The following is a 26,235-nucleotide window of genomic DNA, read 5'->3' on the forward strand; positions in this document are numbered from 1 at the left end:
TCTTTACAACCTCCTTCCGTTCCTGACAGGTAAATTATGGAAATCTAAGATTACTCCTTGCAAAAGATCTATGAGATTATTTGGGTTGTCTCTAGGGAACTCACACATTATTGTTTATGGGTCCCAGAAGTAATAAATTCAATCCTAATCCCAGTATAGGTAGATCCATGTTATAGCAACCTGTCTGTAGCCAAGGGAGAATTTTAAGAAATTTGTGCTATGAATTACATGTGGAAAATTTGAGAGCCCTTGTCTAGTAACCCAAATGGCTACTACCTGARTTGCTGGTAATAGATGATAAAAAGCAGTAGCTCTTATACGACATGTTATCTTGATTGCCGATGTGGAACTCCTTGTAATGAGATATGGAACATGATCAAGAGTTTATTTTGCAAAGCAGTATTCTCTATGGTTAAACAAAGCAAGCTTCTATTATCYGACGCTCATTTAAACCTGCGCTTTTAACATAACGGCCCAGAGAGGGATGTCGGTAATCCAACGCATGCCTTGTATCTGAGCACTGGCAGCCAAAATCTGCTCATAGAGAGATCTTGCACCTGCCAACCAAGAGTTGCTCTGGCTGGTAGAAGAGAATATAGTGGCAGAATCAGCTTTTAGCTGTGACTTACCTGAGGGTCTTTGGTGAAATAATTACGCAGCACAGGCATAAATTCTGGCTTAAATGGCTCCGGCTACAGAAGGACTTCTCCTGCCTCCCAAAGCAGTGACGCAGGACTAGGACCCTCTGTGCCAGCCCCGAACCCGCCGTGGATGCTCAGGCCTAGGGTCACTGCATGGAGACACGCTCCATCACCAGAGGTCTTCTTCTTTTTAAACACCCAAATAATTTCTATGACATCTCTGCAAACCGAAGACCAACTGATCTTTCAAGAAAAGTTTATCAGTGGTTTTCAGCYTGTAAACTGTGGACTCCCCAGGGATGAAGCCTGATTTTGAGAGAGTGGGAGAAATAATAAGAAAAGCTAGCTAAATGTCAGCAGCTTTAAATCTGCTATCCAGGGCCTGCACCTCCGTTGGAAGATGCGTGAGTTTTAGCAAATCAGAAGACTGAAATTCACTGAGCCAGGATATTAGGAGATCAGCCTGATTCCCTAATTCTCTGTCTTATTCCCGAATTCACTCTTGAGATGAGAAGAGACTCCATCTAGGACTATCTCGCTGCAGCATCAGTTCGAAGCCACGCAGATAAATGGCCTTGCAGAAAGCTCTCTCAGTCAGAAATTGCGTGAATTAGGTCAAGGCTGGGATAATGCAGAGATCAGGAAACAGGGCTTTCAGGTAAGCCAAAAAACTAAGCTCTAATGGCCAGGACAATAGTATATAATGAGGTCTTAAGAAGACCAACATACAACTAAGTCATATATTTAGTCGCTGACAGTCAGCCRCACGTTGGTGCTTTAATGAAGTTACGCGGCCGCACACAGGAGTATCTCATCTCCTGGGAGCCCTATTAGTGAAGACAAACAACATTTCACAATGCTGCTATTATTTTCCTCGCATCTCATTAATCATTCAGTGGTCATTACTCATTATTTGCTTAGCCTGGGCAGTGTGCTCAGCTCTGCGAAAACATGCAGATTCAGGTGGTCCCTGCCCCAAGGAGCTAAGGGTGCTCCAGTTTGTCTCTGCTGCCGGTGACCGTTCGGGGTCTGCACAGTATCTGGAGGGAGGAACTGCTGCCCCTGTCCTCCTTCGTGGGCAGTGGGAATGGAAGGTGATTTCCACTGCAATAAATCGAAGATGCTGAAGCTTTCCAGGCACCGAGGGGTAAAATCCTCTGCCAGCTTTGCAGCTGTTTTGTTCCACCGGAGAACGAAGGCAAAGATGCCTGCTCCGTTTTCCTCAGACACCGCTGGGACATTGCTTCCCAAGCAGTCTGGAACAAAGGTAATAAARTCAATGCTCAGTTGCAAGCTGCTAATCAAATACAGGCAGGCTCTCCGGGGCGTTTACCTGTGTGCTGCAGGGGCGAGCAGCAGGCCCACCCGAATTACAGAGAAACAAGGAGATACTGGTCTGCAGGCGTTTCTGCCAGTAAAGGTGACGCATGCTTTCAATGTCCTTCACTTAAATGCAAGGTGAGAGATTTTCTTTAAGCCTTGCAGGAAYGTTTACCCTCGTCCTCTGATAAACATGGGCAGCTTGAAGGAATTTTCCAATTCAACAGGTGAGAGGTGCCRGAAGGACAGAGCAGCCCCTACGCCGGGGACACGCAGCATTTACAAGGGAATTAGTTAATCCCCCCAACATCCTGGCGTGGCAGGTTAAGTGTGGATACACACATATCCCCATATCGTGGAGGGAAACTGAGGCAAGGAACGCAAGTCGCAGGTTGCCCAACATTCGTCTTTAACCCTTATCCCAGACCCTGCATCCGCTTCTGGACCGAAACCCTCCCGCCCGGGCAGGCTCTCGCTGCTGGACGTGGCACGTTGGAGCGCGCTCAGCTCCCCGCTCTCGCACGGCACACGTTTTAACCCAGCGCCRTACGGAGCTGGCATTCCCATTGGGGCTGGTGAGGAGCCAAGACATTGGGAAGGAAGAGACATTCGGAGCTGAATTAATTTCACAGCCATCTTCTGCTGGGCCTGGTTGTGAATTCCCAAGCTCTCCTGGGTGACTCCCGGTGAGCAGCGGTATCGCAAGGGGGAGCGAGGCGAGAAGTCACTGCYGTGCTGGTGGGAAGGGACCTCCCGAGGTCTCTGCTCTGGCCGCCCACCAAAGCAGGAGGGTCACCAGCTGCGGGCTGGGCCAGCTGTGGCTTTGGTTGATCGAGCTTTGGGTTATTAAAAGGATATTGCCAGTGGCATGTTCTTATTTGTTGGCCCCCGGTACCAACATAGTTCCCCTGTTCCACTTGTAGTCTCTTCCAGAGCTGACTGTCTCCTAAATTAAATTGCCAGAGCTGATTAAAACTCCTGCTGCCGCCCATGCCAGACACGCGGCACAGTAAGAGACGCGCAGACTTTGCCCAGGCTGGTGCAGAAGCTCCCCATGCAGACGTCCACTTTGCGCTGACTCTGATCATTTGTGTATTTAGTTATTTAACTTCATCCGAAAGGAAGACGATAGTCTGGGAGAAAAATCTCGCACAGGACTTGGGGAAATATTTGAGCTGTAATGGGAGAAATCTGTCTTATTGGGACTCTACATAGGTCATGCAAGCAAATTCTTCATTTCAGTGCATTTCTCCAGGACAGGAAAGGCACAAGCTGACACAACCCCCCGTTTTTAACAGGGGAAGAGAAGCCCCTTTTTTGCCCTTAGATCCTTCTCAAAAGCAGCTGACCAATCTGCGTAGCGGTTTCCTGAAAACATTTAGCCTGAGGCAGATGTTGAGGACAGAAAATTTCAGCCTGGATAATTAATGTGGCGAGGACGCTGCCGGGGATGTAGCACCGGCTCCCCTCGTTGGAGGAGAGGGGATGCACAATTTTAGTCCTTTTTTTTTCCCCTTGCTTTCACTCTAATGAAGAACAAGCTGGATTTAAAAAAAAAGTGCTTATCTTTGCAACTCGTTTTGAACATTTGCCGGCGTCTAGCAATTTGCATACCTCAGGGGTCCTTCCTCTCTCGCCCCATCGAGCTCCCTATGGCTTTTGCCACAAATTAAGGAACGTTTCCTTCTTTCTGTAACTCACCAGCTCCACCGCTCGGCTCTGAGTTACGGTAAGACCTCAGATGATGACAGCCGGCAATAACTACCACGAAGCAACCTTCAAAGACCCCAAACGTCCAGTCCAGGCGACTGTGTTTTGGAGAGCTAAAATTCCCTTGTAGCTTGTCCTGTACAGAGGGTGATTCCCACTTTTTTTACACCTTATTTTGCTGAGTTGTGAGGAACTATTTAGCCTTTACTACGTTTTTCCCAGGAGAGCTGGAAGGCAAACGATTTGTCTGGAGTGACTGCTCCRCTGAGAGCTCACAAAACTTTCTGAACCCACGTCAGCATAGAAATTCGAGACGTTAAATGAGAAGCCCAGCTAGCGTTACGGCMGTTTGGGAGCTGGCAGGCCTGCAGAGTTTGGCAAGGCGTCCCAGCGCTGCGCGAAACAGCGAGATGGAAAGGGYGGCTGATTAGCTGTGGGCTTTTACTGCTGATGGGCGCGCTTTTAACAGCCATCGCCGTTCACCAGCAAAAGACAACACAGATCTCGTGGCTGGTGCAATTGCATTTCATTAAAGCAATCGTGCGTGTTGCTGTATAGATCGGAGGAGATGACTTTGTCAGCACGCGTCACGTACCCAGCGTATGTATGTATATGTGCCTGCGAGCAGCGATACAGACCCTTTCCCTCCCTRTCCGTACGATCCTGGCAAACCAGCCAGGCCAGTAAAAGGAGCAGGCGCCTGCCTGTAGCAGGCAGCGTGTGTCTGCTGCGGTGGGGTGAGAAACCTTAGTATTGAAAGCAAGTGGACTTTGGTGGAGACGGTTCCTCTCTTTTTTAACAGAACAGGCAAATGAAACACTTTTTTTTTTCCCCCCGAACACATGTGGAAATCTGAGTTGTGAAGAAGCGTGCAAATGCTTTCGAATGAAAGCAGAGAATGGGAATAGAGGATGGGAATGATGGGGATGGAGGATGGGAATGACGAGAATGAAYGATTCAACAGGGATATTGAATACGTCAGAGAAAAACTTGAGATTTCTTCTGTGTCAATGAGCTGTATTTATCCGTAAAACAAGCTTTTGAGAGGAAAGGCAAGATTGCCTTTGGGATATTTAAAATGACCATGGGTTATAATGCAGTCCCACAGGAGAGAAACCCACTCACTGAGAGCTTTCTAAGTGTTTTTTCCACGCAAGCGGCTGTGATTGCGCTGTGGTCTCCGACGGGGAGCAAGACGCCTGCCGTGGGGCTCGGGGCGCACGCAGGCTGCGTACCCGAGCGCGACGTCTGCCACGAAGCGATTCTCCCAGCCGGAGGGCTGGGCCTTTCGGCCCGCTTTTATAGGGAAACCTGAGCTGGAGGCGACCAAAGCCGTGTGCGTGYGCTCCTCCCGCCCCTGCCCCGCTCCCGGCCGGGGACCGGCGTCGCCGGAGCCAGCCCTTCGGCAGGGAAGGAGCCGGGAGGCAGCGGGGACACGAATGAGCTCATTTGCCTGGCCCGGCTTCTCGCAGCTGCCGAGCCGCTCGGCAGCCCGCGCTCGGAGAGCGGGAGGCAGCTCCCGGAGCGGCCAGGCTTTCCCTCCGCTGGGAAAGGGGGCAGCCGGCGGCTGGCACCCGGGACCCGGCGGCTGCGTCCATCCGCTTGCCTCGAAAAGCCGCCGAGCGCTGAATCCTCTCCCTGGAAGAGAAGCGTCTGGCTGGAGAGCGACCTGCTTCACTTGTGCGCCGGTGGCCACGGGAAGGTTTGCACGCAGCCACCGCAGCCCTGCTTCCCTCTGCTCCCACCCCAGCCGCCCTGAGGCCACAGCGAGGGCCGCGAAGCTCGGCAGCTTCCCAGGAAGATCAGCCCTCGCCGAAAACRCCCGATGGACCGTTTCCGGATGATCTTCCAGTACTTCCAGTCCAACCCGGAGTCTGTGATGAACGGGGTCTGCGGGCTGCTAGCCCTGGCTAGCGTAAAGATGTACGCTTGCTTTGACTTCAGCTGCCCCTGCCTGCCGCGCTACAACGAGGCGTACGGCCTGGGGGTCCTGCTCGTGCCCCCCGCCGCCCTCCTGCTCTGCGGCCTCCTGCTCACCCGGCAGCCCGCGGCGGTGCTGGAGGAGTGGAGGAGGCCGCGGGGCCGCAGGAGGAAGGACCCGGCCGTTGTCAGGTGGGCATCGCCCCGCGCCGAGCTGCCTCCCCGGCGGGTCTCGGCTCTCCCTGTTCCTTCGTTTTCCTCTAAACTCGGCTCCCGCGACCTGGCCCCTGCAAGCGGCCGGTCCCCATTCCCAGCGAAGCRGGCAGGAGGGTGCACGTGTGCTGCGACGCTGGGAAACCGCACACACAGGTTTTGCCCAGTGGCTTAAATGCRCAAAAGGATGCGACGAGGGGCATTTTTGTCCCCGTCGTTCCTTATTGGCAGCGCTGTGACTCCCCTGCCGTCAGCGGAGCTACTACCCCTTTACACTGGTCAAAGAGAGGAGACTCAGCTCCACTATATTGCATGCAAGCTCCTACCCCCTGCACAGGACAGAAGCYGTTCAAAGTCAGCTCAGACACACAGAGCAGCGCTCGCCTGCCTGGTCTGGTTTGGGCTCGGCAGGGTCTGCAAGCCTTTGGGGGTTTCCAGCAGCCAGAGGCTGTCTCTGGGAAACCGGTTCCCAGAGAGGTGTCTTGCCTTCCCTGCTTCCCAGGAGGATGCTCACAACATGCTGCTTTTTTCCAGATATAAGCAGGATTAAGCAGATTTAGCATGTTTTCTCTTCCAGCTGAAATGACAGGACCTTGCACTGCAGCAGGTTTAGACRGTACGCAAAGTGCTACCGTGCACCGGAGCAGGTTTGCGGTGGGAGGCAGCACCAGCAAAGAGACCCAGAGCAGAAAAGACATTAGCTGGAGCAAGGCTGRGGAAAGTCCTGTGAATCAGTCAGCTCAGGAAGGGGCTGCTGAGCACCAGGGCAGTCCATGTCCATCCAGCCCCACGGACAAGGAGAAAGCTTGCAGCACATACCTGCTCACAGGTGTCTCTCCTGCCCCAGGTACATGTGTTCCTCCGTCCTGCAGCGAGCCATGATTGCCCCTGTCGTCTGGATCATAGTCACCCTCCTGGATGGGAAATGCTTTGTCTGTGCTTTCAGCGGCTCTGTGGATCCCGAGAAGTTTGCAGGCTTTGCCAACGCCAGCCCGGCGCAAGTGCAGCAGCTGCTCACCAAGGTGCCCTGCAAAGACGACGAGCTCATGAGGAACAACACATCCCGAAAGGCAGTGTCGAGGTACCTGCGGTGCTGGTCCCAGGTGAGTCCCTGCCGCGGCTCCCCGGTGCCACCGGAGACGCTCGGGGGAGTCTCAGCTGCTCCTACTCATCCTTGAGTCAGCAAGAGCTTTGCCATGGCCAGGCGAGGAGCAAGACTGCTCTTTGCTTCTTCATGCCCCCAAGGGTGACCCCCTCAGTGATAATCTCCAGGGGAGTCMCTCAGGTAGGGAAAGGGAAGGAAATAAAACATAGTTTAATTAACAGAACTTTGTTTCTAGAAAAAAGCAGTAACTTCTAAACYCACACAGTAAAAAACAAGTTGCAAGGAAAATCTGGGTCTCCTAAGGCCCYTTCCGTTTAGGATGAGAAGACTTTTCCACCTGCAAACCTCCCAGCTCTCCTGGGAGGTAGGACCTGCTGCTTTAAGGACAGYGAAAGCTGAGAGACCAGAAGTGGCTTGCTCAGGTCTGACATGGGAACGGGACCTGGCTGGCAGCGAAACGCTGGCCCTCCGTACCCTGCTCCCAGTCCAGGACCGTGCCAGGTCAGGGATAGGGCTGCTGGGAGGGCGCTGAAAATAGGCACTACTTCCTGCTAAGGGGAGTTGCGTACAGTCTAGACAGCCTTCACCTCACTGCTGAAGCCTGTGTAGGTGGCACACAAACGTTCCCRGTGTAGCTGTTTATTTCTTATCATCCAGGCACTTGGCTGGAGCATTTTGTTGATCCTGATCGTAGCAGCTTTCCTCGCCCGTTGGCTGACACCTTGCTTCAGCCCAGCYGCCCTCCTGCAGACACGTTACTGGAGCAACTACATTGACATCGAGCAGAAGATTTTTGAAGAAACCTGCTGCGAGCACAGCCGGCATTTTGCTCACCAATGCATCCTCCACTTCTTTGAAAGCATGTGGAAAGAGATCAAATTGCACAGCTTCAACTTGCACAGGGAGGAGGAGGAGGCTGAAGGAGAGGAAGACCTTCTCCGGGGCATCACAGACCAGGATCAGGTGAACAAACTCCTGCAAACGTGGTACTAYGAGAAACCGCCCTTGGATGTGAGCCAGGTGACCCAGCGGCATCCTCTGGGGAGAGAGCGATCGCCGGCGCCCTGGGCCGACAGCCCCAGCAGCCAGCCCAAACCCCCCCAGCACACTGATGTCTAGAGGGGACTCTGCACCCAAGGGGCACTGTCGTGTCTCTGCAGAAAGCAATGACCAGTGGGTAGATGATAGCGTCTTCTTTCCAACCTCCTGCYCCAAAGGCAAGGATCACAGGATGTGCTGAGTACCGGCAGCCTGGGGTGCAGGCAGGACTCTTGCAGCAGCAGCGCTGGGTTCAAGCACTGCCTGTAAAGCAAGCACTGCCTGTCCCGTAAAGCTGTCCTCTCCTGGGGCAGCGAGGGCTGGCTGRGGGGATGAGCTGCTCCAGCCTTGCCAGCAAAATCTCCAAGCTGAACCAGAGAGCTCCTTACGATCCAGGGGACTCAGTTGCCGTTAATGACATTTCTTGTCCAAGCGCTCTGCATAGCTCCTTTGCCATAATAAAGAGTTGGCAGCTCTTAAAGCTGTGATAAAACCCTTCTGGCTCCAGGAGAAATTTAACCAAGGCAGCAACATCTGGCTRTGTGTGCAAACACACTGAAACGACAGCTTAAAGGAGGTGTGAGTAGCTCCTGCCCGTTTCAGTGAAATCTGATTAGGACAGTTAGCATTGCCGACACTGAAGTGATTTAATTGGCAACTCTTTTAATACCGCGGCAACATGTTTACTCAAAAACGCAAACCCACYTCCTACATCTTCCCATCTGCTGAGAGCTCTGGCTGCCCCCAGCCCAGCTGCCAAACTGTTCAGCTTCCCTCCAAGAACCCATCAATACGTCTATGCATTTTCAAAACAAAATATGGCAACACACTGGAATTTATGGAGGMGCAAAACACTAATTGAAGGTACTCTCAGATCAGCACCAGGTGTCCCTGGATTGGGTTGGGTTTGCAGAACGACGGGGAGATGGAGGCTTTTCTTAACATACTCAGAGCCACATGACTGTGCTCAGGTTCAGCTGGCCGCTGTAAGCGTGGGCGTTTGGCCATGGAAAGGACAGCAGACACATGGACTCTGCCAGAAAAGTCTGAATCCAGATTTTAAACACTACCCTGCAAGATTCGAGTTCAAAACCCTCTATCTGGAGGACTGTCCTTGCATTACTTAGTCGGGCATTTCCATCCTTGGTTTCAATACTGTTTAAATATAACCTTACCTCTGAGCTTGTAACACTAGTTACTTTCTTACTTGCCTTTTTCCAGGCCCTGCTGTAGATATCTAGTCTCAGGCACCCTGCCAGCTTGACTAATGTTTCTGTCTGGCATTGCTGCTTGGATATATTAAACYTTTTTACCCCAAGTAATCCAGTGCAGACTGATGTATCGCTCCAGGCTGAGGCTCACATGGACACTCAGCTGGTCCCTGGGAGCGAGGGGCATGAGAAGAGTGGATGGGTGGCAAACAAGAAGTCTCCTCAGCTACGCAAAGCTGGATGAGGGCAAGCCGGGCCTCCAGGAGGAAACCAGAAGGTGGGAGAAAGGACAAAGAAACCTGCCACYGCCTTGTGACCAAATACAAAACAAGGGGGAGAACTGAAAACAGACATTAATGCCCAGAATTAGCTCGAAGGGCTGCTAGGAGGGGGCGGTGGACCACCTCCTCCCTCAGGATGGATGTGCATGAGGGTGGGGAAGGGGGAGACGCTTGGCAAAACTCAGGGAGGCCCAATAACTCTGCCACCCACCCGTGAGCAAACGCACTCCCGCGGCACCCTCCCCGCTCGCCCCGCAGCCCCAAGGAGCCTGGCTGGGCTGGCGTCGCCCCTCGTGCCCTGATCCCCGTCCTCCCCATGGGGGAGGACCGGTGGCAGTGTGAGGCCAGCGGTGGAGAGGGAGCCAGGGCTCGGCAGGGAGGACACTTGTTGCACATGTCCAAGCTTTTGCTCTGCAGAGAGGAAGGCTAGAAATCGATGTTGGAAATAAGTAGATGAATGAAATTGCTGACTGCTCTTCTGACCCACACCTGGGGCTTTAACCATGGCATGCTCTGCGGGCAGCGCTCTCCTTTCTGCACCCATCCTACTTTGCAGGCTGGTCCTGCAGCACTCGCTGTGCACCCAAAAAGGAGCTTGCACAGGGGCTGAGGCTGAGGTCCCTCAGGGCTCAGTGCCCCAAGGAGGCATCACATCTCCACATCTCCATCCCACCATGCACAACGCGGTTGCTCTTGCCTGGCCCTGCTCCATTCCTCATCGCTCCACCTCATTGCAAGCTTTTCTTATTTTTATAGCAAAACCACCCGACTGCAGTGCCCTGGCTGAATCCCTGAGCTCCCCCTGGATATGCTCAGAGAGCGCACAGAGCTCTTTTCACAAAATCTGTCATCATTTCCTTTCATCGCTGCCTGTTCCAGGCCCCCCAAAATGCATTTTTCTGCATTTGCTCCCTCACATCAGATTGTCACAGGCCCATTTTTCCTGGACCACCTTAGAGGTGCACTGAGGTGTGTACAGAGGTCTGCACCTGGCAGCTCATGCTCCTGGCACCAGTTCTGGCCCATGGCAGTTGGGAAAAATACAGCAGTCTTCACACTCTTTTTAGCCAAGCCTCTTTTGAAATAGGCATTGCACTTTGAATTTCAACTCGAAATAGTATCCAAAGTTTCCTGGCCTACTTTCCTGAAAAAATGAGGTAGATGACTTTGCATGGGCTATCTGTCCTTGCTCCTAATCACGTTGAACTCACTGGCTGGTTTCAATCAAATTTAAGTGAAGGTAAAAAAATTCCAAGGTAATTATGTTCCAACACATTCTGTGCAAGTGGGTTAAGAAGAGGAGCAGAAATCTGCGCCTGCGCTGGGAGCGATAGGTGCTGGCTGGCAGCAGCCTGCTGGCTAGCGAGCACTTGCCCTCCTAGTACCTCCTCAAAGCGTGCACAGGATGAACGTGCTGCAGGGAGCAAGGGTCTGTCCTGGTTTGCTTTTATCAGATGCGACACTGCAAATCTCAGACTGAGACTCTGCTCAGCCTCACCCCTCTGCGCTAGCCAAATCAGTTATTTTCCTAACCCAGCTCAGAGCAGAGGTCCGCAGCTCCCTTTTGCATACTGCTTTTCATGTTCTCAGGTTTTAAGTCATTCCAGAGTGGCCACAAAATACAAAATGCAAAAAGAGGGAGAGGAGCTTGGTCATTTGTATTGGAAGGGAGAAAAACAGGGGCATTAAGGGTGTTGCCATAGACCTTTCTGCAGGCCTGCAAAGGCTCGCACACTGATGGGGCAGTCACACCACTGACCTTAGGATTATCAGGTAACTCCGGTTGGAAGGGACCTCAGGAGGTCGCCTGGCCCAACCTCCTGGAGTCCCGTGCCACGATCCCCTTTGACGCCAGGCCTTTCCCCAGGCATTTGCAGCGCAGCACTATGGCACGCCGTGGCCAGCAGCTCCAGAGAGGTTGCTACCATCCTCCACGCGGTGCTGGGGAGGCTGTGCCCAGAGCCATGTCCAGTCCTGGGCCTCTCACGTCAAGAAAGATCCTGGGCAGCCTGCTCCAGCTGGCCCAGCTTTGAGCAGGCGTGCTGGACTAGAGGCCTCCAGAGGTGCCTTCCCACCAGCTCCACTGGGAGTCTGTGTTCTCCTATGGAAGTGGGAAGGGAGGAGGCTGTTCATAAACTTTATCAATCATCTCTTCATCTCACAGGGCTGTTCTGAYGCTTAGTTTATAGATGTGTCTGAAGTGCTCAGGGATCCTCATCCACCAAGAGCGAGTGAAACAGCAGGGCTGACTGCAAAGGCAACGTTCCCAATCTTGGACTGTTGTGGTTATATTGGAACCATGACACGCTGGGATGGACTCGAGCCCGTGCCATGTGTCCCAGGGCCTGTTTCCAAAGCATGAGCAGAAGGGATCCTGGGAGGAAGCACTGGCTCTGCCTTCCCTTGCAAACCGTTTGGAGCTGGCTTTCTGCGGGCAGGATTGCCAAGACAAGGCCCCAGCTAACAAAGCAGCAAGGGAAGAAAGACCAAGGCATTGGCTTTGATGGGCTCTGTTTCGAATCCCACTGACTTATTGCTGACTTCAGTGAGAGCCGCCAGCGCTGTACCCCATACGGGCTCAGGGCCCGCATTCGTGTTTCATGAAAGGCAGGGTTTTCCTGGGGATCAAAAAACCTCTCTRTTTTTCAGGGGTTGATTCCTTCAGGCTTTGATGTGAACTGCCCTTCAAAAAGTCACTTGTCAGGTGAGCAGGGAAGCCAGTTTGAGCTCTTAGCTGGCAACGCAGTAAGCCTCATCTATATTCATGCAGCCAAATCTCCTCCCGTCTGATGAGACAGTGCAATTAACCTCTTCACCGCAGGCAGCACTCAGTCTGCCCAGGTAATACCAATGTGCTTTGGACTCAGCGTTCACCGAAAAGCCCCACAGAGGTGGCATCTCAGGGAGGACGCTGCCCCACTGAGCCCCAGGGTCAGCTGGGGGGTTGACTAGTGGTCAAAAGGCCTGGCCTGGCTTCCTACCTCTGCTACTGGCCTGCTGCAAAATGCTCAAGGCTTGCACAAGCAAGGTGCCTCACGCCTTCGCCAGATGCCCAGATGGACCTCGATGCCATGTCAGCAATGCAGGGGGAGCCGGGGCCGRAGCGACTGAACGTCTTGATGGGATTCACACTGAGAGTCTGCACTGACACAGTCTTTTTTACTGCCACTTGTAGCCCAAATATTCCCCCGTCTTTTGGGCGGCTTGAGGGAGCAACCTAGTGCTTCAAAGCTGCTTTGTGACCTGGGAACATAGATGCAGAACAGCAACAGCAAATCCACTTCTTTTTGATTTGTGCTATGGGAGCTAAAAGTTTGGCCCAACCACAACTATCAATCACATATCATTAATGTTTTTATCTCATTTCTGGGCATCTTGGGAGGGATCTGTCTAGTTGGCTTTGTGTTAACAAATGCATACAGGATCTCTTCATGTGCTCTGCACCAGAAAGCCCCCAGGTCTGAAAAGCTGGCAGTGACGAGACAAATTGAGCCATGTCTGTGCAAAAGGGAAGAGGGATGGAAGTGACAGGGAAGCTTTGCACCCCAGCGGTGACACCAAAGGGACATGGGACGTGTCCACTGGCCGCTGGAGCTGGCTCTGCCCGCGCTGCTCCTGGTACACGAAGAGCAGCGAGAGCAGTGCAGGCATTCAGGTCTGCTGGGTCTGWAGCACTTGACGTTGCTACTGAATTAATAAGCCCTGTTAAAACCAAATTGCCAGTAAATCCGTGCCGTAGGGACCTACCAACCCGGAGCCCAGCTAGCTCAGGGTTCCCCGCACCACACACTGTTTGCGTGGGAAATGTGCYCTCGGGGACCCTAACCGCAGGCCAAGGCGTATGGCCAAACCCCAGCCCCAGCCCCTCCTGTTCAATCAATGCACACGCCTGGCTCAGGTGGTCCTTGCTCTGCCCTTCCCCACAGCAGCACGGGCCCTCAGGGCRCAGCAGCTCCCTGTCAGGCTGGGGRGGACAACGGCAGCATTCACCCATCCTGTCATATTCCAAACCCCCAAACATCCCAAATTTATGGGGAGACCAGGATTACACCCATAAGAGGCAGCTGCAAGAAAATCATTCAACCTCCATCGCTCAGGAGCATCTCGCTCAGAGCAAATTGCGCTCAGACACTTCAGAAATGCTTATTGGAAGCAGGTGAAAGGAACAAATCTCAGGGAAAAAAACTGAATTTCAAAGCTCTGCAGGGTAGGGAGCACCCCTTGAGATAGCAGAGGTGCCCAGGGAGCGAACGCTTTCRGGAGGACCAGCCTGCAGACTGGGGCACGCTGGGGCTGGAGCCCAGGGCGCTCAGCGTCCTCTGCACTTCTGTCCCTGCACTCCTCTTTCCTTTCTCCAGGAAAAGCACGGTGTGTGCCTGTGGGTGTTGCAAGACTGYGTGAGACAGGGTTTGCAAGGTATTTTAGCAAGCCCCGAGGGYGCAGGGCTGTGAAAACCAAGGTGCTGCAAGTGTGTCATGTTGYGAGTCTGGCTGAAATGTGCATCTTGGCCGGATGGCAGGGAGACGATAAGAGACCTCGGCTGCACCAATACAAATAGCCCCGAGCACCAGAACGGCTTTTCTCCTTCCTCCTTCCTTTCCCTGTGCAGAATAAAACAGAAAAAAAGCCATTTCCCAGCGAGGCAGAAGCAGCAGACCAGGGGGCTGGGAGGCCCCCGGGGCGCTYGGAGCAGCCGCGGGAAGCGGTGCCGCGGGGCGGCCCTTGCTGCCCGGGGTGGAGCGCCCGCGCCTGCACCCACCACATTTGCAAACGGGCTCCAGGCGGCCGAGCAGCCGGCACCCGGCACGCCGCGGGAAGCACCGCCGCGGTGGCACCTGCGCCCGCCAGCCRAGGGGGCCGATGGCCAGGACGCTGCAGGAATGGGGACGCGGCTAAGAGCGACGGCGGGTTTAGGAAACGAGCCGAGCCCCGGGGATGCAGGAGAGCAGGAGGGAGAAGCGAATCCTGAAACTTTTGCAAGCAGCCAAATGAGCAGAAAAAAAATGGCCGAGTCCCCTGCTTTAAATATTGGGGTGTGAGACTGCGCAGGCGAAGCAGCYGGCTGCAGAGGGACTTGCTGGCGCCCGTCTTTGCAGAGGGGCCTGAACGAATGAAGTAAACCGAGGTCTCGGCGTGGGTCCCAGCGAGAGCGGGGGGGCGTAAGGGGAAGATGGACAAATTCCGGATGATCTTCCAGTTCCTCCAGTCCAACCAGGAGTCGTTCATGAACGGCATCTGCGGGATCATGGCGCTGGCCAGCGCCCAGATGTACGCAGCCTTCGACTTCAGCTGCCCCTGCCTGCCGCGGTACAACCTGGCCTACGGGCTGGGCGTCCTCCTGGTGCCCCCGCTCGTCCTCTTCCTGCTGGGCTTCGTGATGAACAACAACGTGTCCGTGCTGGCGGAGGAGTGGACGCGGCCGCGGGGCCGGAGGGGCAAGGACCCGGCGGTGCTGCGCTACATGTTCTGCTCCATGGCGCAGCGGGCCCTGGTCGCCCCGGCGGTCTGGGTCTCGGTGACGCTGCTGGACGGCAAGTGCGTCCTGTGCGCCTTCTGCACCGCGCTGCCCGTGGAGGCGCTGGGCAACGGCAGCCGCCCCGGCCTCTCCGACAGGGAGGTCCGGCGCATCCTGGCCCGCATCCCCTGCCGGGAGCTCTACGACGGGCAGGAGCTCGTCGCCGGCGAAGTGGCGGTCAGGTACCTGCGCTGCATCTCGCAGGTGAGGGGCGAGCGGCCCCGCGGCCGCCGCGCGAGGCCGGGTGCTCTCAGCCGTAGCTCTTCCCGCGGGGGGAAATCCCGGCYGCAGTCAAGCCGCGGGAAGCGAGACGGGGGGTTTGGCAGGGGCACGAGGCGTTCAAAGGRAGCGTCGCGCCTCCAGCGCGGTGCCGGGACCGAAGCCGCAACTCGTCCCCGCAGTTCGGTCCTCCCTCTTGGCCCCTGACGCTGTGCCCAGGCAGTTGAGTTATACAGGGAGTTACGCAGCCCCGCGACCGCAGCGGCCCGTGGGCCCGGGGTTCGCGTGGGTGTCATCACGCAGCTGGCAGTCTGCCGTCCCCTCTCGTCACCAGTCACCGGTGGTTGCTCCGGCTGCTTATTACAACACACGCAAGTGATGCACTCGCCCCTCGCACGGAAACAGCCGGCGCTTGTTTATTAACCCTAACGGTTAGCCACAAACGAGGCAGCGTCACTGACTGCTTGGCCCCTACTTAGTCCTCCGCATGCCTTCTGCTTTTGGCCACTGTTGGTGACAGGATGGTCTGACCCGGTGCAGTCACTCATGTACATTATTATTTAAATGCACAGCCTAGATATTAAATATCTTAGCATGGAGACGGGATATTCAGCAGTTCAACCCCATCCCGTCCTGCGCTCCTTAAGGCAGGTAAGAATTATTGTCCCCTATTTAAGAGGAGAAGCTGAGGCACAGTGACTTCCCCAAGGGTACCCAGCAGATCCTCCTGTGCAGACAGGAGGAGACCGGAGCACCGCCTGCTGCCACTGCTCACCGAAGATGTGTGGTACCAACATCTCGGCAAAAGATGTTAGACAGCTGCCTGAACGAGGAGGGTATCCGCAGTGAGGTCCGCTGGATAGTCGAAGGCACGGTGCCTCCTGGCTCCCCCACGAAACGTGTCCGGGCTCAGGTGACCCACGGAGGCAGGGACGCGGGCCGGGTGCTCCGCGCGGGCCGGCATTATTTATGGTGCAAAACACAGCCCAAAAGCAGTGGGGTGCTGCGGCTGGGCGTGCACCCGGCGAAATTTCACACGCCGCCGCGGTGCTCCTGCGTTTGCAATGCAATGCAATGCAATGCAATGCAATGCAAACGCAGCCAGACGTCCCAAGCGGGGTCACGCGCCCCGGCGGGCGCCTTCCTGCGCCCCTGCCGCCCGTGACGCCCACCTGGGTCCCCCCTCGCCCCTGCAGGCGCTGGGCTGGTGCTTCGTGCTGCTGGTGACGCTGCTGGCTTTCCTGGTCAGATCGCTGCGGCCCTGCTTCACCCAGGCGGCCTTCCTGAAGAGCAAGTACTGGTCCCACTACAGCGACATCGAGCGGCGGCTCTTCGACGAGACCTGCCGGGAGCACGCCCGCACCTTCGCCCGCGTCTGCATCCAGCAGTTCTTCGCGGGCGTGAGCGAGGAGCTGGCGGCGGGGGCCACGACAGCCCCCGCCGGCGACGCCGAGGCGGCCGAGAAGCTCTTGGGCATCACGGACCGGGGCGCCGTGGACGCCGCCCTGCGGWGCTGGCACGAGCGCAAGCCGCCGCTGCGCCTGCGCCCGGACGCCGAGCCGAGCGCCCGCGGCACGGCCGGGGCCGGGGCGCCCCGGAGGGAGACGGCCGCCTACTGCAGCCACGTGTGACGGACGCCCGGAGGGCGCCAGCCGGGCTCCTCTCCCAGCGAAGCCCCTCCGCTCCCGCGCCCGTATTCGAGGCGGCGGGCCAAGTCTCCCCGTGTTCATCACGTGCTCTCGCCGGACGGTATTAAAAMCCCCCCGGTGGGGAAACAAGCTGGGGGGCGGGGGATGTTCAAGCGCTGCGCTTAGACACACGGGCTCATAAAAGCTGTTTACAAAAGCTGTCGAGGTTTCTGTATCGGATACGGCGGAAGGAGCGGTGGGGCCCCGCGAGCGCCCCGTCCCCCAGCCGCACCAGCTGGACGCTCTTCTCCATAAAATCCACCCGGGATCCAGGTCCTCAAGGCGACCGCGGAAAGCTCGGCCGGGAGCAGCGTTCCCTGACGGCTGCAGCTTCGCTAGAAACACGCGGAAGGGAAAAACCTTCCCGAAACACGAGTTTCGCCCCTGCCGCGTGCTYGGCCTCCCGACATTTTCGCTGCCGCGTGCTTTTATAAACCAACCCCTTACGGCTCGCGAGCAGCCGAGGCGACTGTCGCTCACGTAAACCCTCATTAGCGGCGCGTAGCTCCGCAGAGGCGGCGGGAGGGAAGAACAAAGGGCAGAAACGACAGCGAAGTTCTCCGAGCTGCTCGGGAAGGGCCCGGCCGAGCTCCCCGCCCAGGGCGGGATGAAGGCGGCTGACTCCCCGGAGAAAGCGGCGTGACACAGATGTAGCATTCATCTGCACGCCCCAAACTTTAATTAAGGCACCTGCGCAGAAATTAATAGGCACAAAACTCGATTTACAAAGCGAAGGAGATTAAAAGATAAAGGCRGTTTCCACTGCTATTACTTGCGGCTCAGCAGTGTCGGTGGTTCACCGAGAAAGGTGGCTATTAATGCACAGGGCTGGCAGGCTCCACGGCAGATCCATCAAGATGCCAGAGAGCCAGCGCGCCTTTGCAAAGAGGCGCTTTCGCGCTTTTTAATTTAGATTTTTTTTTTTAGGATCAGAGCTTTGCCCCGGAGCAGCAATTTTAGCAGAAGMGAGGAGGCCGTGCAGAGCTCCCCACCTCTGCGAGCAGTGTCGGCCGCGGCCCCCGACCCGCTCCTCCGATGCAAAGGTCCCGGCTGAGCTGCGGACGTTGCACTTAGCGTAGTTTTGCCCCGGGGTTAAGGCAACGTGGGTGTTGCCGAAGATTTGCCTGCCGAGAAGACGCCCTCCGGGGAGGGCTGAGTTTCACCCCAGGGTCACGGCGATGGGGAGCCAGGGAAGGGGGACGGGCCGGCTGAGCAGGCGCCGCCAGCCCGCCGCGGCTGCGGTACAGGGGAGAGACGCGGGCGGAAAGGGAGGCCGCCGCCGCCGCTGCCTCGCAGGCGTCCGTCTGCAGAGGAAGCGGAAAGCCGAGTCGGGCAGGAATGTGCTGCTCTCGCCAAAGCGCTCGCTGCACCCCAGCGCCGTGCGCCTGGCTCCCCCCGGCCCCGGGCTCTGCCCGCACACGGCTCCCGTCCCATCCCATCCCATCCCATCCCGTCCCGTCCCATCGCTCCGGCCCGCCGCAGCGAGGTCCCATGAAACTCATCCCAAACAACTCCAGAAGCCCCCCCAGAGACTCGCCTCTCCCCCGGCTCCCACGCACGGGAGCACGGCAGCGGGTTTCTCCCGCGCCGCCTCCTCCCGCACGAGCGTCGCAGCCCGGGGCCCCGGCACGGCGCACGGCGGGAGCTGCGGCTGCGGGCCACGCTGGCCCCCTCGGCCTGCCTTTGCACGGCTGCCTGGCGGATTTGAGAGGGGACGATGTGTTTTTTCCACTGACTCACTCTCAGCCTTCCTTTTTTTTTTTTTTCTTCTTTTTTTTTTTGTTAAAGGCGCAACCGCGGGCGGGCGCCCGGCAGAAGCGGGGTGCCTGCTCCCCGCCCCATCCAGGCACCGCTGACGAGAGCAATCTCCTCCCTCCGCCAAAAAAGCTGACAGCCGAGGACGCTCTACAAGCTGAAAAAAGGAAGCTGCCAAACTCCGCCGCTGTTTTTATCAGCTTTCGCTTTGCCCCTCAGCCGGGTCTCGGGGGGATCCCCGCGTCCGGGCGCGCGTCTGCTCCAGGGAAACCCACCGCACCTGGAGCCCCCTCAGAGACCGCACGAGACGCTGAGGAGGCTCCAGCACTGGCTTAAAGCAACCTTTCAAGTGAGTGACTTCATTTTTTCTTGCTTTTAGTTTTGTTTCAGGGAAGGAGTTTAACAGAGGCTGCTAAAAAGTTAACTGGTGCAAACACCCTTTCCCTGCCCCTCCAACCCCCCTGAACAGGCCCCATAACGCCCAAGCGGAGGAAGAGCAAAACTCCCCCAAATGGCACGCTCCCGTTTGCCAGCGCCTCTGATTTTTGCTTTCGCTGTGGCCAGGCTCTGGGAGGGAGGTYGCGGGGCTGTGTTTTATCGGTAGCATTCGCTGCTCCCTCTAATAACAGGGTTTCGAACCGCAGGCGCTGGAGCAAGCTTGCAGGTTCAGCGTCTGCTGCGAGCGGCGGCAGCCCGGGCTCTGGGCCTGACTCGCCGCCATGCGGCTCCAGTTTGAAGCTGGTCTGTCTCCTTTGCCGAGTGAGTTTTGCATATGGAAAGCTGGGGAGATGCAGGAAGACGCTATGGGCCTTGGTTGCCTGGGCTTGAACTCGGTGCTATGACTCGCTGTTAACTTTAATGCAAGGACCATGGGTTGGAAACGCAGGGAACAGGCTGGTCTCTCTCTGCCCCCCAGCTGCCCCACAGAGCAGAGYGGAGTAAAACAGGGCTCAGCAGGGCAGAAGATGAGCCAAAGCACAACAGCAATTTAAAGCAGGAAGGTGAGGCCACTTTCCCAAGGGCCGCTTACCCCGTGCAAGGCAGGAGCAAGCCTCTTAGGAGACCACAATAAGGATTAGGGTCCCCTTGTCTCGTTGGCACAAATGCTGACGGCCCCATGAGCTTTTCCCCGGCGCTGGGGTTGGCACGAGGAAACCCTCCTGTGCTGCACGCCAGTGGGGAGATGAAGGCGCCTTGAGATGGGACAGTCCCGGCCATGGTTGGAGACTCGGGAGAGCTGGGGGGACACTGGGGGCTCGCCGAGTGTCCAGCCCGGCCACCCAGCCCACCTCCCTGTTGGCAAGAGGCAGCAGAGCAGATGGAGGCACATCRGTGTCATCTTAAACCATGCAAGAGATGTGCCTCCAATGCTGCTGGCCCTGCACAAGCCACCAGAGGCGGTTAGTCAGGTGCCTGGGCCTTCCTGTGTCCAGCAAACCAAGGAAACAGCAGTTCCCCTGAGGCCAGCGGATTTCGTCACATGAGTGGGGGTTCCCAGAGCCTGTGAGGAGTTTGGGGCTTTCTGAGACAAAAACACTGGTGTGTTGCAGGGTCCACACACTGCAAAGGAGGAAATGAATTAAGTGCATCCCGTGGCTTGTGTGCCCACCTTGCCCAGGAAAGCAGCACTACGCCGAGGYGGGCTTGCTCCACAGCTCCCCTCGCCAGGAGGGCTCCACCGGCCAGGGTGCAACCCAGGCGAGCCCTGCCAGGCAAGGGGTGTCCCTGCATAGCCAGCGCTGTCCCGAGGAAGCAGTGTGCGGCTGGCGCCGAGGCGCACTGGTTGCAGGTCTCAAATGCAGCCGGGCCAGAAGAGGCTGGCCCAGGCCTCTGGACCATGCTGTCAAGTACAGTTATGCCAGTCAATGCAGGAGAGAAAAAGATGGCCCTACCTCCCCCAGTCTTAGCAAAAACTCTGATGTAATTGCTGGCCCAGCTCTCTCGGCACAATCATCATTTTTGGTGTTCATATCTTGTGTCATCAAGGGAAATGGCTTCACTTTTCCAGAAAGTAACTTCTCTTGCTGGTATCAACAGCTCTGTGAGTATCCTCTTGCCTTCTGTTGCATCGTGCATCCTAAGGAGATGGGCACAGGCTGCCAATGGGGATCTGAGGCTGCGCTAGCACAGGGTCCCTAGTAGGTGACCTGTGCCGGCTGGCTGCAGGACAGAGGAAGGCACACACACAGTGTCCAGCTCTGGCCCATCCCATGGCAAGAGTGACCCCTCGGCCAGCCTGGCCTCAGCTTCTCCTGACTCAGTGCTCTGGAGACATGGCCAGCCAGCACCAGCCTTGTGCTCAGTGAGCACAGCTTGGCTGCACAAACCGCATCCCACCAACTGGGAAACATTCCTGCACTCAAACCTCCTGGGCAAACTCAAGCCACCCAGTGGGCCCACCTCTTGCTATTTCCTTCAYATACCTGTGCCTATTACTAAATATTAACTCATCAGGTCTAAAGRAGGAGGTAAATCCCACAGCGCTTGCAAGCTGGTCACCAGCGAGCAAGTGCCATTTGTGTCAGGGCTGGAGAGTGAGTCAACGGCAGAGTTGGGGACACATCTCAAACCCCAGTGCTCTGGTCCAGTTGCTCAATAAGGCTGCGTCCTTCTTTGTTGCAGGCTTGGAAGATGGCAACGCTCACGGTAATTGCCCATGTGGTAGGTGACTAAAGACAAACAGAAGGAAAGAAGAGCATGCAAATGACAGGGGCAGAAACAACTCCTTCAGCTGTCCTGTTAGCAACCTTCGCTGCAGATCCTCTTCTGGAGAGTTCAGTGGGAAACTGAAAAGACAGAGCTTTTCCTTGTTGCTTAGGCCAAATCCCTCTTTGGTCTCTTTTCAAATATCCCAGGCATTGGCAATCAGCACTGTTCATCCTCCGAAGGGACACCTGGGACGCAAGGCAGGAGGTGGCAGAAGAGGTGCTGCGCTCCGAGAGCAGCTCCTTGGACATTAGCAGACCCGAGGATATTTCATCCCCTGGCTGTGTTACCCTAGGTGCTACGAGGTGGGCCAGCACGGCCTCTGACTGCAGTACCTGCCTCCTCTCCCCCCCGCCCCAGGGACGAGATGGCTGCCCTCGTTGCTGAAAACTTCCGCTTCCTTTCCCTGTTCTTCAAGAGCAAAGACGTGATGATTTTTAATGGCCTGGTGGCCCTGGGCACGGTGGGCAGCGAGGAGCTTTTCTCAGTTGTGGCCTTCCACTGCCCCTGCTCCCCAGCCCGCAATTACATCTACGGCCTGGCCGCCATCGGTGTCCCAGCCCTGGCGCTCTTCCTCATCGGCGTCATCTGGAACAACCACACCTGGAACCTGGTGGCCGAGTGCCACAAGCGGGGCACCAAGAACTTCTCCACCGCAGCCACCTTCCTCCTCTTCGGCTCCATCATGGGCCGGGCCACCGTGGCGCCCATCACCTGGTCAGTCATCTCACTGCTCCGCGGGGAGGCCTACATCTGCGCCCTCAGCGAGTTCGTCAAGCCCTCCTCCCTGGATAAGTTTCCGGCTGAGTATGGGGCCGAGACCCTGGCCAAGTTCCCCTGTAAAGACATCCCAGCGAACCTGACCAAGTTTAGGGACGAAGTGACCAGGAGGCTGAGATACGAGTCCCAGGTTGGTACCCTGGGGCAAAGGCTGTAGGCAGTAGGCACTGACGACCGGCAGAGGCTCGTTAGCAGCCGTTGAGGTCCTGGTCCTGGCTCAAGGGGGTGGGTTTGCAGCTGGGGGCAAAAGCACAGAGAGGAGAGGACCAGCAGCCACAAGCCTCCTCCTGCTCTGGAGATGAGGCTGCATTACAGCCTTTCACATCCCCCCCAGCAGGGCTGATGGATGGKGGAGGACACCTGGGGTTTACCCCACAGCCTTGCTGTGTCCTGGGCAGCCCCAGTGCCCGATCACCCTCCTCTCTCCAAAGCAGCTAGTAATTCCCACTGCCGGTGAAGGCGCAAAACCCATGGGGTCCCCCAAGCTGGGAAGGTGTGGGGAAGGGGAAGGCCATCTCACCATGTCGTAATGCAGCCTCTCTCTCTCAGCTCTTCGGCTGGCTGCTCATCGGGATAGTCGCGGTCCTGATTTTCCTCACCAAGTGCCTGAAGCATTGCTGCTCCCCACTGAGCTACCGRCAGGAGGCCTACTGGGACCAGTACCGCTCCAACGAGGACAAGCTCTTCCGCCGCACGGCCGAGGTCCACTCCAGGGTCCTGGCGGCCAACAATGTGAAGCACTTCTTTGGCTTCGTGGCGCTGGACAAGGAGGAGAAGGAGCTGGTGCAGGAGTTCCCCGTGGAGGGCGTCCAGCCAAGCCCCCAGTGGAACGCCATCACTGGAGTCTATATCTACAGGGAAAACAAGGGCTTCCCTCTCTACAGCCGGCTCCATAAATGGGCCAAAGGGGTGGAAGGCAATGGGCCAAGCCCCGAAGCCCATGAAATGCTCTTTTTGGCTTCCTAAGACAGGCAGGTGCTGGGACCAGTTCCCTAGACCACCTGACTGGCCTATCAGTATCGGTGTGTGGCTGACTTTCATTAGGAGTATTCCTCCCAGGAGGATTATTTCCCTCTGCAGGTGAAAAGGGATCAACAGCCTCAAGGTGGAGACTGATAAGCAATTCACTAAGCTGGGGAACCCCTCCCTCAGAGACAACCATCTTGCTGCTTCTCTCGGAGAGACAATTGGAGAGAAGAGCAGACGTGCACCTTACCTCCAGGCTGCCGGTGCACCCTGCTGTCTACAGCACCAGCAGAAGCCTCGGGGGAGTGAAAGGTGGGCACAATTTGTTTTTAACTATGACTGCTGCAAGTCCCACTCATCTCCTCCAAAGCGGACTTAGCACCAGCTCATCCCACACACCTGCTTGTTTACTGACACCAATATCTTCTTACACAATTTTGCAGTGCCTGTTATGCAGAGCACTTTACAGACTGCATGATGCAGGGAGAGAGGGAGGCAGTGGCAACTGGGATGCAACTGCACCTGGGAAGGAATGGGTCAGTAACACACCAGCACACCGAATATCTGAGAGACTAAGGCAGGAGGAACCACTGAAATTCCCGGTATTTAGAGAGACGCTCTGTAATTACCAAGTTGGAATTTGGGTAGGACACCAAACTCCCTTTGTTCTTGCTGGAAGTGCCTTGGAATTTGAAATGAGTCCAAATGGTCACAACTATGAGTTTATAAACCTGGAAGACAGCACCATCAGCAGAATAGCTCTCAGCTGAGCTAGCTGGTGGAGGCTCAGAGGGAACAGTACTTGGAGTGAGCCACACCGTTGTCTGTAGCTCACTGAATTTCTCATCCAACCATTGACGAGGTCCCAGTTGGGTTGCGAGCTGTAGCAAGATCCCAACCAGATTCAGCTATATACATATAACTATACCATATAAGCATTGGCCATACGAATGAAGCATCTTTTTCCCAAGGAACGAGAACAGAAAGTTGCTAGCCAAAAGACATTACGCACACCTCTGCTATGCAGAGACTGCAACCCTGCAGTGACAAGGATCAGTGGGAAGGGAATGGGATGGGGAGGAGAAGCCCTCTGCCTAGCCCTCCACCACTKAACTTTCTTAAACTCTTTCCATTGCCTTAAGCGGTCCCTGCAGCAGACAGTCTGTTTTAGGGACTCAGCTGTATTCTGAAAATGAGGCCAGACAGGTGTAAAACTACTACCCCCACTGGGCCACTATGCTGACTAGGCCTCAAGGCTGTTCTTGTGGCACTGCAGTCTCCTGCCCCTAGGGTCGGCCCTGCATTACCAATACACTTTTAAGAGTTGGCAGAACGATGGAGTTTGGTTTCCCTATTTGTACTGGTTCATTATAGATAAAGCTTCCTTTAGTTTTATATTGTGCCTTTTACTGAAAAGCCTTAAATTGTTCAAAAAGCATGACTCAACCCCACTGAACTCAAACAGGCTTAAACACAAGGAGATTTGAAATAAATTATTAAATGAGAAACCTTTTTCACTACCTTTCAGGTTTTTTTCAGGGGGAGCACAGAAGGCATATGTTAATGAACACAAGGACTAGGAACTTACTTTTTCTTTCCATTAAACATTCAGATCCTCTCTTATTCGGATGACTTCAGGACCTGAAGTTTTAAAGCATCACCACATATTACAAGTTAGTAACAATGCTTTTTAGTCATTTTTGCAATAAGGAGTGCAGATTTATATGATAAGTCAAGGTACATGCTTRCAGCAAAGGAAGGAAAATTTTTTATAAACCTGTTTACAAATATGTCCCTTTGCAAGAAAGAGTTGGAGGGTACTCCCTCTCTGTAAAGAGGTGCCTACACTGCTTAACAGGGATCCTGGGGTTTCTTGCCCATTAGGCTTCTTCACAGATTTGCCTCGCATTTGTGGGGAAGCTTGGCTCCCAGCAGCACTATTGACTAATCTGCAGGAATGATCAGATATGAGTTAAACAAAATTGCATTAACTTGAGATGAAAGAGTTGATTTGCATTTCTTCTCGCTGGCCCTCAGGTGTGAACATGCACACCACCCCCGCACGTAGGTCAGCAGATGCAAGGTAACTTGCTGACACACAGTAGCATGAAGATATGCCTGTGCCTCTTACTTCCTTTATTTCTCCTGTCTCCCTTATTGATACTCCTAGCTGTTTCTTTGAACCACCTCCATAGCCAGTTCCTTCTCTTCCCTCCTTTGAAGGAAAGGGGCATGACATGTAATGCTTGGGAAAGAATTTGTTTATCTTAAGAATAAACCATGAGGACAACCCAGCTTTTGCTCTGTTTGGCTTTTTTGCATCCAGACACCAGTTGAATTAAGGAAGCAGACTAGTGTTTTTATGAACTTGTCCTTAGTGTCAGGGTCACTTACTCTCCTTTCTCTGCTGCAGCCTGCTCTCACCTGGTTGTTCATTTCTCTCTTCTGCATTAACTCCAGCAGCTTTCTCTTTCCTGGGGTGGGCCAGAGTCTTGTCCTGCTCATCCATTTTCCCTCCTCCTTGTTTGTGAGGCATGTTTTGGTGGACAGCTGACAGTGAGGAGTGGAGCAAGCTACTGCAATCAGAAATGTTTGCAACTGTTGGGATTTTTCTCTCCCCTCCTCTGCAGCCCTAGGCTTCTGACTCCCCTAGCCCATCAGCAGGCTCCCAAATACCCCTGTCAACAGTCACTCATCCTTCCCCAGCGAGGGCAGCACAAGGGAGAAAGTACGGAGACAGGAAAGGAGTCAGAGCAAGGGCTACAGAGGTGTGGGAAAGGCTGGAGGCAAAGAGGAAAACAAGGAAGGRAGGGAAGGAGTCCAGATTTGATTAACTTTTGCAAAAATACTGAAAGTAGGATGTTAAGCCACACATGGCTTTTTACCCCAGTGTAAGCAAGTGGACTAGGTCTCCCACTGAAGTGCCAAGAGGGAAGTTCAGCTGCCTGTCTTCCCGGCATGCCACATCATGCATGCTGTGAGCTCGCACACTCTCTGCTCTTCCTATGGAGGCTGAAAGCAGCCCCATCACAGAGTAGTTGACAGCTTGTTCATCAGGGCACTTTTCCCAGCAGCAAGATAGGTTTAAACCAGGCTCCTCCAGCAGAGAGAATTACACACAGCTCTCTCATTTGCCCTGCTGACTATTGTAGAGACTATAATAACCC

At 55.3% G+C, this 26,235-nt stretch overlaps 3 protein-coding genes across 5 annotated transcripts; all 3 read left to right on the forward strand.

Moving 5' to 3' along the window:
- Positions 1 to 5,496: 5,496 nt before the first annotated feature.
- Positions 5,497 to 8,028, forward strand: CALHM3 (calcium homeostasis modulator 3). Its single transcript, XM_026069673.1, has 3 exons — positions 5,497 to 5,783; positions 6,652 to 6,907; positions 7,567 to 8,028. Exons 1-3 carry the CDS (start codon positions 5,497 to 5,499, stop codon positions 8,026 to 8,028), a joined length of 1,005 nt encoding a protein of 334 aa, XP_025925458.1.
- Positions 8,029 to 14,609: 6,581 nt separating this feature from the next.
- CALHM1 (calcium homeostasis modulator 1) lies at positions 14,610 to 16,804 on the forward strand. Its single transcript, XM_026069674.1, has 2 exons — positions 14,610 to 15,158; positions 16,370 to 16,804. The coding sequence occupies exons 1-2, from the start codon at positions 14,610 to 14,612 to the stop codon at positions 16,802 to 16,804; spliced, it is 984 nt and encodes a 327-aa protein (XP_025925459.1).
- A 2,072-nt stretch (positions 16,805 to 18,876) lies between these two features.
- CALHM2 (calcium homeostasis modulator family member 2) lies at positions 18,877 to 26,235 on the forward strand. Of its 3 annotated transcripts, none has more exons than XM_026069859.1 (3): positions 18,877 to 18,965; positions 21,239 to 22,232; positions 22,652 to 26,235. In XM_026069859.1, exons 2-3 carry the CDS (start codon positions 21,690 to 21,692, stop codon positions 23,066 to 23,068), a joined length of 960 nt encoding a protein of 319 aa, XP_025925644.1. In that variant the 5' UTR covers positions 18,877 to 18,965; positions 21,239 to 21,689; the 3' UTR covers positions 23,069 to 26,235. The 3 variants fall into 3 exon arrangements, 2 of the variants coding, with proteins under 2 accessions (XP_025925644.1, XP_025925645.1); XM_026069860.1 differs by having other exon boundaries at positions 18,907 to 18,965; positions 21,472 to 22,232; XR_003254194.1 differs by lacking the exon at positions 18,877 to 18,965 and having other exon boundaries at positions 20,686 to 22,232; positions 22,652 to 23,380; positions 24,597 to 26,235.

This window comes from Apteryx rowi, unplaced genomic scaffold (assembly GCF_003343035.1).
Source record: "Apteryx rowi isolate R43461 unplaced genomic scaffold, aptRow1 scaffold_3, whole genome shotgun sequence".
Lineage (NCBI taxonomy): Eukaryota > Metazoa > Chordata > Aves > Apterygiformes > Apterygidae > Apteryx > Apteryx rowi.